This window comes from Apis laboriosa, unplaced genomic scaffold, assembly GCF_014066325.1.
Source record: "Apis laboriosa isolate Shangri-la unplaced genomic scaffold, ASM1406632v1 scaffold149_cov153, whole genome shotgun sequence".
In the NCBI taxonomy this organism is placed as follows: domain Eukaryota; kingdom Metazoa; phylum Arthropoda; class Insecta; order Hymenoptera; family Apidae; genus Apis; species Apis laboriosa.
The window spans coordinates 330,766-341,698 of NW_025221797.1; the positions used below are offsets into that span (position 1 = coordinate 330,766).

The 10,933-nt window shown below is 24.3% G+C and overlaps 1 protein-coding gene across 5 annotated transcripts in view; it reads left to right on the plus strand.

Moving 5' to 3' along the window:
* Positions 1-8,696, plus strand: part of LOC122710503 (GRAM domain-containing protein 2B-like) — a 57,524-nt gene extending 48,828 nt beyond the window's left edge. For 4 of the 5 annotated variants that reach the window (XM_043928402.1, XM_043928404.1, XM_043928403.1 and 1 more), the window contains 5 exons: positions 1,591-1,683; positions 4,069-4,222; positions 5,146-5,657; positions 6,295-6,565; positions 6,979-8,696. In XM_043928402.1, the coding sequence (XP_043784337.1) occupies positions 1,591-1,683; positions 4,069-4,222; positions 5,146-5,657; positions 6,295-6,565; positions 6,979-7,092 (1,144 nt within the window). In that variant the 3' untranslated portion in view covers positions 7,093-8,696. The remainder of the gene's footprint in view (positions 1-1,590; positions 1,684-4,068; positions 4,223-5,145; positions 5,658-6,294; positions 6,566-6,978) is intronic. The other variant, XM_043928406.1, reaches the window with a different exon arrangement.
* Positions 8,697-10,933: the final 2,237 nt, after the last annotated feature.

Below are 10,933 nucleotides of genomic sequence, written 5' to 3' on the forward strand. Positions count from 1 at the left end.
AGCTAGTTTAATTGTACATTGACATGCGAAATGCATATTTCATTCGTAACATCACACGAACGATATTATATCATATAGCATAGAAAGAAATAATATTCAAGTTTCTTTTTTAATTCTTTTAATGAAAAATAATTAATTTTTTTTTCTTCTTTTTTTTTGGTAATATATAAATAATTTTTATATGATATAAAAAACATAATTTTTATTGTTGTTATAAAATAATACTTTGTTCAGCAGTGTTTTTTATGTAAAAAGAATCTAACTTAATGATAATAAAAAAATATAATAAATAATGATAATAAAAATAATAATAAAATAAATGAAACAAAGAGGTGAAAGGAAGAAATTATAAGAAAATAGATTACTAGTTGTTCATTCAAATAAAATTTCATATGTATTTCTTTTGAAATTTTTTATTCTGAATTATTATTATTATTTAAAAAAATTAAAGATTCAGTTCTATGTGACTTATTCTTTATTTACTAAAAAAGAAAATAATCATAAATATTCTATAATTGATGTAGAATTTTTATGATTAAAAAGATATTATTATTTTTATGATAAAAAGGATAATGAAAATAGAAGGTTATGAAAGGTTATGAAGTTATATAAATTTTAATTAACTGATCTAAAAAAATCTTTAGATAAAACTGTAGATATGTGATAAGTAACTATAGGAATAAATCTATAAAATCTATAAAATATAGTGATAAAATCTTTGATTTAATTTAATAATTAAAATTCAATTATATTGATATGAATATGAAATTAATACATAAACATATAAAGTCTTTGAAAAATATCTTTGAAAAATGAATATATTATTACTTTAATTGTTTCTTGTATATTTTAAGATCATCGATTTCGATTTGATATTATCTGTAAAAAATAGAAACTTAAAATAGATTAATGAAATCTAATTTAATTATATTATAATTTAATTCAGTAATATTTTCAATTTTGTTTGGAATGTTATTAAAATATTAGAATTTTTATTAAGATTCTAATAAATTTTTGTAAAAAGGAATACGTGATTAATTTTTTGTATCCAAAAAAAGAATATGTTATATCATTGTAATATAATATTACTTATCATAAATATCGTAAAATTAGGAATTGTTTTTCTTCTTCTTTTTATATTGATTATTCTAATTAACTTTGAAAATTAATATTAATATTAAATTTGATTACACATTAAATAAAAAAATTAATAATTAATAAAATTATGTAAAATTTAAATGAAATAAATAAATAAATATAATTTTTCTTATTTGTTAAAAAATAGAAAGTATATTTTTTTTTTCATTTTTATTTTTACTAAGAAATTATACAATAATTATAAGAAAAACGGATTGTATCGAAATGTAAGATAGAATCTAAGATATATATAAGATATATATAAGATATATCAAATCATTTTTTTTTCTCATGTTTTTTAGTATCAAATTATCGATTATTAATTAACGTTAATGAATTATTCTTATATTTAAAAACATTTTAAGAGACGTACATCGATTATTCTATCATAATTATTATTTTTTATATCAGTAATATGATAAAAAAAAAAATACATCGTTCTATATTCTTCAGATGCGGAATTGGTTTATCGCAAAATTTTTCTTCGACAACCCACGAATACGTTCTTCAGTCTGCAAAGAAGAAGGCAAAGAGATATTCTGTCAGGTATTATCAATATCAAACTGTTGAGTCGATAACATCACGATATATCCTGCATTTGTCAGTCTAATACCGTACGCGACGTTTGTTAAACGATCGATACTCCGCAACCGTGATCACTGTTGAAATTCTTACGTTGTTTCCTGCTCGTGATTGACGTGTAGCTTCTTGAAAATCGATCACGGAGAAAAAAGTGAAAAGAAATTTAAAAAGAGTTAAAAGAAATCGGAAATAAAGTGAAGAAGAACCGAAAAAGAAACTATAAGAGAACTGTAACTGAAGAAATTAGGAAAAAATTGAAGAGAAATCGAGGAGAATAAAAAAAAAAACGGAAAAAATACGAAGAAATGGATAGAAATATGGAGAAGAGACAGAAAAGAAATAGAGAAGAGAGAGAGAAGAAATATTTACACGTGCTTCGATTCATATTTTAAAAATCTACGATCATCCGAATCGTTGTTCCATCAGTGATCTTTATTTATAAAAGATCTTCTCCAATTTTAAAGCTTATTTTCCAACAATTTCCTTCTCCTCGACCATATTTTGTGAAAGAAAGGAATCATGTTCATATAATATATTAATATCATCGTTGGATAATAAAAAACTAACGACTTGAAATGTTCTCCAGCGGATTCAATTACCGGTATCGCATCCCTGATCGTCTTCGATCGTCGCTCGACCTTAATTTATATTAAGCCGATTGGTAGCAAGCTGCAATTAACGATCGAAATAATTCCTTCGAGCAGTTGCGGTCGATGAATTAATGTCAGTTCCTTAAAATGTAGTTGATCGTTAATTTCGTCAATCGTATGGTGTACTACGTAAATTGGAATTCTTTCGGTGATAACATTGGATACCAACAGATCTGTGGAGTCTTAGTATTTTTCTGTCTCTCTCTAAGATTTAATCTATCCATCAGATCTATCATCGCTTTTCAATAGGATTTCAACATGTCCATACAGGAATACGACGTATGGAGTAATGACATTTGGAGCCCGAGAATACGAAAAAGAAGGTGCAGAAATTGATTTAATGTGTAATCATTTAAAATAAGAGCGGTCGGTCATCCTGACGCTATTGATGACTAATTGAAGATCGAACGCAACTGAGAGATTAAAGTTTGTTTTTTTAATGTTAGAAAAGTAGTATACGTATAACCAGTCTTGAGTTCGTGGATCAAAAGCTTGTGATTATTCGAATATAATTTGTTTTTTATTTTTATAATATACTTATTTGATTAGTGGCAGATTGATGAATTGTATGTAGCAATATTTGTTGGATAAAATTATAAATAGAAAACTGAATAGTAAATTGAATTCATAAAAAAGAAATTATTTAAGAAATTTTATGTATATTTTTATTATTTGATTTTTTTCATTGAATATTTATATGTATTCTTCATATACCGTGAGTAATATAATAATTATTTATGTTATATTATATTATATATATAGTAAATTTATTAATTATTTGATACAAAATATTGTCTTACATTTCTGTTTTTAAATCTATCATAAAGAAATTTTGTACAAATATATTTATATATATCATCAATTATATCTAAAATTTTGATCTGTAATCTGATATTGTATCTAAAATCTTGAAACTTTTGCATTTATAATTGAATCTCAAACGATTTTTTTATTTATTATGATTATGATTATTATTCTTTTTGTTATAATTAATAAATTTTTGTTTTATAAATTTAAATTTATAAAAAAGTTTTGACACATATAAAAAATTTATAGTGATATTTATTAAATTCATAATTTTCATTACACATAATCATATTTTTTTTATAATTAATTCTTATATAATTTAAGTTTCTTATCAGAATGCATTTTCTCATATATATCAATTCAATATTAAATATATTATATTAATCAAATAAATTATCATAAATGATCGATCTTCTCTCAAAATATCGTTGAAAACATTTATTCATTATTTAAAAAATCTTTTAAATTAAAATAACTTTATCAACAATACTTGAAAGATACAAAAAAATTCACTTTTAATTTTTCATCAAAGATCGATTCTAATACAGAAAAAAGGAAAAAAAAAATAAAACAAAAAAGAGGCTTTGTTCATATTATAATATGCATATTGACATAGATTTATACGTCACGAGCATAGTCCACTGTGCTCTAATAACATATATATGATTTCATGGATTTTTTTTTTTTTCAAATAAAATTTGGATAGAAAATTTTTAAATAGAAAAATTCATCATTATCATTACAAATATATATTCAATTATTATCTATTCATATTATTTTTATCTAGATTTATTTATTCTTGATGAATATTTCTAAGATTTTTTTAAATATTTTTTTCCACCTCTATTATATAATTTAACTAATTTGAATTTTCATATTTCTATTCTTTTAGTCATCTTTCGAAACCGCTTAGCAGAAGTGCACCATCAATGGCAGCTGGTGGTGTCGTGCAAGCTCCAGGAAATGTTAACAGATCCTCGTCTACATCCTCACCAACAACTACCAGTAGTGCAAGACAGAAGAAATTCCATAGGCATTTCTCTCAGGTAAAATATATTAAGAGTTTCACTTGTTTATTTGAACGTTTCACTTTCACAATGTTACTTTCATGAATTAGAACGGAATTAAATGAAAATGTTGCTTCAACGTTGTTTAGTTTTTCAGTATTCTTTTATCCTCACGAATAGACAAGTACATCAATGCTCGTAATTGAAGTTTTATTATTCAATTTTTTATAAGCATTTAAAAATATTAAAGTTTATCTTAAATGTAAGTAATTAAAAAGATAATAAGAATCTAAATTTTATAATAATGTAATTAATATCTTTTATTTGTTTAACAATTTTTAATTTTGATAAGAAATATTAAAGCATGAAATATAATAATAATAATATAATATAATATAATAATAATAATATATATATAAAATTTATAAATATAAATATACATTAAAAAATTAATGTTAATTTTCAAATTCAAATCTATATATTTTCATTTTCAAAACATTTTCATAATACTTTTTATCTTTCACTCAAGTTATTTTTTCTCAAAATTTTAATTTTCAAAATTTATATATTGTTAAACAAATTATTTATTTATACACAATATATATGTGTATTTAATTATATCATTATAGTAATGACATCTAAATTAGAAAATGATATGAATGATATAGTGTAATTTAAGAAAAACTTGATCAATCTATAAAAGATAGTATTATATATTTTATATCTTTTTATTGTATATATAATTATTAATGTAATTATTAATGTTGATAACTATAAAAATCGAAAATATATATTTTATTATATAAAAATTACATAAAAATTATAATCCTTTACATATTATTTCTTTTCAAATGATAGTATTTCTAAATTCTAAATTCTGCATACTATTGATCTGCACCTCTTAGTAACTTTTAAAAACTAATCCTAATAATTAAATCACTTAATTCAAAATATTTTATTAGGTTGCTGCGGATGAACGCGTATTGAACTACTATAGCTGCGCACTGGTAGGCGACATCTTGTTGCAAGGACATCTGTACATTACACCAAACTACTTTGCATTCTACAGTAATGTGTTTGGCTATGTAACGAAGCTATTGATACCTACGATTTCTGTATTGAAAATTAGCAAAGAAAAGACCGCGCGAATCATTCCAAATGCAGTGGCGATCACTACAGAAGAGGAGAGACACGTTTTTTGCTCCCTTCTGTCCAGAGACTCGACTTTTAAGCTGATGAAACAGGTTTGGGATGCAGCTACGGAACCACAACCATCACCAACTATCCTACCGTTGGCAAACGAAGAAAAGCTTCTTGTTCCGTTAGTCGATGATTCTGAAGTGAATCCCGAAGAGGATGATTCCAGTATGTCCGAAAGCGGAACGGATCTGAATTCCAGACCGCCAACTATTTGTACCGATACCGATGGTGTTCCATTGGCAATTGCCAGGCCGAGTTTGCCACCACCTTCAAAGTAAATAATTATTTTATAGAAACTTCTTTTTTTTTAAAAATATAATTCAATCTCTTCACAATCAAACTGTGTATAATGCAACACTATACACGAGTCATCTAGCGTTTTAAAAAAAAATATTCAAGATATATATATTGTTTATAAACACAGAAGAATTCTTTTATTATTAATTTATTAATGAAAATTAAACAATTTTTTTATATATTCATTTTATATAATCATTAGTAGTCATATATAGTCATTCATTTAAAGCTTTTAGATTTATTAATATTAATGTTACAATACTTTATTTAACAAAGCATCTGAGAAAAAAATTCATCAGCATAAAGAGAAACATCAGCATATGAGAAAAAAATTGTATAATTGTACTAAAATCATTCAAATAGCTATAAAATGATTTAAAGATTTGGAGTTTTAAAATTTTGTATTATCATTTTAAAAATAATATTTACAAAATATATACAAAACTTTATTTAAAGTATATTAAAAAAATTCTATTTTACAAAAAATTTTAATTAAAACGTTAAACTATTAATATCATATATCATTGAAAATATTATTATTAAATAATTATCATTATCTTTATGATATTTAATTAAAATATAATTAATAATTTCAATAATTTAAATTTGTTTAGAGTGGAACCATCACCAACGGTGCCATTATTACCTACTACGTCCAAATCCACTGGTATCTTATCTTTATTCAAGAGTGGATTGAAAACTAGCACAGTGATCACTATCCTGATAGCTCTTTTGGCAGCTCTCTATGTGTCGGCGGCTCTGATGATGATTCGTATCGATAGGTTACACACAGCATATCTGAACCATCCTCTTGTTTCGCCAGAACGTTTCACTCAAGATCGACTTTTGCATTATCTTAATATAAATCTTGATCAAATAGTAAAGGTACGATATTTTTTATTACAGTAAATAAACATTTTATATAAATATTGCATTCTTAATATATATTATTTTCTAGATTTGAAAATTTTATCTATTTAACTTTTTTTAGATGTCCTATGTACAGTTTTTTAATGATATTTTCATTATTATATTTTATTTAAACAATTTTCTTTTCTTAAAAGATTTAAATTAGATTTTGCTTAGAATTATTTTACTAAAATATATATTACTTAAAGAACCATATCTTACCATTAATTGAATAAATTTTCAATCTTTATTTTTTTAAAAACTAATCTTCAATTTTTTTTTCTTATTTCTTCATAAGGAATATCTTCGTGTTTTTTTGTAAATATTATTTGATTGTATTCTATATGATAAAAAAGAATTAGATTATAAAAATATCTTTATTATTTTAGGTACGACAGAGTCTACAAACGTTGTCACAACAGTTTGTATCAATGAGCCAAAATGGTGAAACAGATCCAAGCGTATCTGGTGCCGTTGTGGAACCGGAAGATGCTCCGAGTTAGCCCCCGACGCTAAATAATTTAATGCAACCAAATAATACGAATCCCCATCGCTTCGCTAGCGTATGAAGCGAGATTACCTTTGTGATCTGCGTCGATTACTTTCGGCGTGTGAAAACGATTCCGAATTGAACAACTAATCGACAATGTTGTTTCTAGAATCCTCAATAGGCAAATATTATTGTTAGAATATCTAGAGTTACCTGAACAAATTCTGGAAATTATAGAATATTTAAAGTAAAGCGACAAAAAAAAAAAAAGAAGAAAGTAACATATACAAGTTTCAAAAAAGAAAAATTGTAACAATTCTTCATATATAGATTGAAAAGTACGTAACTCGATTTTAAATTTTCAAACATGCTTGCAGAATTTAATTAAGATGCTTCAAAAAATAAATAAAATAAACGTTAAAAATAGAGAAAACGCCGTATATTCGATGCACGAATGTAAGCAAGACAGTTTATATGTGATGTATTATAAAGAGATATAATGTGAATTGATCATAACATAAAGAAAAAGAAAATTTTTTTGCGCAAGGCGAGCGAAGGGATTTTCGTTTTTGAACTAGTCACATATTGTATATGCCCCACATACAACAAGAATATAATAAATAAAGTGAAATATATATATATATAAATATTATGAAAAAGCTATATATATATATATACACATAAAATAATGCATATTTCGCGATTACTTGTTAATTATTATATATTTGAGGGTAGTTGGGGCACTATCTTTTTAATCGATACAGCTGAAAATGAGAATTATATTATAGAATTAATAAGATTACACATTTGTGTCACACCGAAAATAAAGATTCTATGTCAGTATCATAAAGACACTGAAAACAAAAAATTTCTTAATAGACGAGCTTGTGCAATATTCCGATATAGTTTGGAATATATGCTATTTCATCGTCGAACATCGAATACTGCGCCTTTTAGATAAAAACAAATTAATGAAGAAAAAAAATCATTGCATTTCTTGCGCATACTGATGTTCCTACGAAAAAAAATTTTTCTAATCGTTCATTCAAAATAACGAAAGTTTTCTTTGTTTCTCTATCTTTTTTTATTTTTGTTTTTCTACTCAACTCTTTCAAAACGATTATTCTCAATATGCGAAAGTGCTCGCGAAATATTCTATTCACTTGTGAACATATTTCGATACTATTGCACATATGTTCTTCTATGTATGTGTGAAATACGACGAAACGTATGGATAAAGCGTTATAGTTGAAAATATGAGATACGAGAAACGGGAGACTTGACTGTGATAGTAGGATCAAGGATTGCATTTTGTTAAAACACGACCGCGTTTAGCAGAATCTTTGTGTTTGTCCCATTGAAAAAAAAAAAAAAAAAAGAATTAATAAATATATAGATAAGAGACTGGTTTATTACGATCGGACCAAAAATGGCATAAACGCGGTCGTCATTACGCGAAATCGCGTGAAATCTAAAGAGAAGTGCTGTTACATTATTTAGCTAATATTTATAAAAACAAAAAAAAAAAAAATGTACGTATGTCGAAGTGAAATTCACCATTATTTTTCAATATGATTATCATTTATTGCAATTAAATAATTCTGTATTTATGATAAACGATGTTAATTTTTAATAATTTTAATACAACACCTTTACTATTATACACTTTTTTATTGTCGTAACACGCGATGTGTACTCAAAATTTAAAAAAAAAAAAGAAAAAAAAATCGAAAAGATATAAATAATATGGGGGATATATTTATCTGGTGGCTATTTAGTAGACTATAATTTATTTCATAAATTTTATGAGTTTTTAATTATAGAGTTATATTTTGAACCCTTTTGTAAATTTTATTTTTATGTTGTGATTTAATTTGCTCGAATTTATAGTTTCGAGCTATACATATATGCCTTTTAGCGCGTGAATTATTCAAATGAAGATATACTTGTGCCTGGCGTGTGCCATAATAAAAGAAAATCGGTTGCATTTTAAAATGAAAAGAAATACAAGAGCATACATGTATATGAAAGCAAAATATTGGAACTTGTTCATTAGACAATTTACATCGAATCTTGTTTCGTCTTTTTCAAATAGATTGAATGTGTTCAAAATTGAACAATGCTACAAAATAGTGAAAACTGGACAACATATTCGCCATATAAAAAGGAAAAAAAAAACAAAATTATTTAAATTATTGAAATTTGTGCCAAATTTTGAAATGATTGTAATAAAAAATTATGTCTATTGTTCTAATATTTTAAAATCATGAAAATGATTTACAGAAATATTATAAATGGAGAAAATATCTTTCATAATGATTAATTGGCGATAATTATCCAGTTGATCTAAGTTCGGATCTATGTTTCGCAAAATTTTAAAAGAAAACGAGTCCGTAAAGGGATAATTTTCCCTTTCCGTACTCGTACAAATATCGTTCGCCTTAATTGTAATGTTTCTAGACATTTTTAGACGGATGCTCAACGTACAATCCATTATTCCTAGAAAATGTATCCATATATAGCAGCTCTTGATTTGTACTTGTTGAACGCGTGCGTACTGTCGTGACAATTTCGATAAAATTTGCTGTACTTTTGAATAGCTGTACTTTTTGGAATCTGATATCATTAAATTTCATCGAATTTTTAGAATCTATATTGAGTATTTAATGATTTGTATACAATATAATATCAATTTTATCATGATATATCAATTAATATATTAATTGTTTCATTTTATTTTTTTTGTACATTTTAAATTAATAAATAAAACAATTATTTGGAATAATAAATGAGATAAAATATTTTTTTGAAATTTCTCTTTTTTTACTTTGGTTAGTTTATCTTATATGAATCTTATATGGAAATTTTGTTATTATTGAAATTTGTCTGAATTTATTTTATTATTATTTCTGTTTTATTTGTAAATATAAATATATCTAACTATACAATTTATTATATATTATTCATTAATAAAAATTCACTATTATTTGTTAAAAGAATAGCAATGTTTTATGAAAAAATTTTAAATTTTAATTAAGTCTAATATATTTATTTTTTTATTACCTATGTACAAATCAATATTTTATTTCACATCTTGGATTAAAAAATAAACGAGTACATTCATCGAATATATTTAGATAACTACAGTGTTCTACTTAATCATGTTAATCAGATTTTGAAAACGTACAGTTTTGTTATCGAATTGTGTCCTCTGTATAAATGAGAAGAAAGAAAAATTTGTTACATTTAAAATAAACATCTTTAAAATGCATTTAAAACCATAAGTTGGTTCCTGGTGAAAAAAAATTTAGCGTACGATAAATGTAAGGAAAAAAAAAAGAATAAAAATTAAGAATGAAAGGAAAGAAAACGAACGAAAGATAGTAAAATTGAAAAATCACAGACAGACCAATAATTTACAACGTAATTTGTGTAATCCGATAAAACGGAGCGCAAATAAATTTATGGCAAATTGAAAAACTCATTTTTTTTCGTTTTTTCATTCCCTTAATCTTGATTTAATGATATCAATTATGCAGAAAACCGCAACATCCACTTACGCTTATATTAACGTAACAAGTCCAGCAAGCTAATTAATGATATAGGCCAAAAACGATAAGATAATATTTCCTTACTATTTCCTCTGTATAGATATTTATAAAGTAAAGATTTACAGCGGATATTTTATTTTTTTCCTTATTTTTATATGAAAATTATGTGAATACTTATTGTGTGAAAGTCTATCAATAAATTTTATATCAAATCATACAAATAGTATCTTAATAACTCATTATATAAAGAGAAATTATATAACATAATTATACATTTTGAAAATATGAGAATTTATATATAAA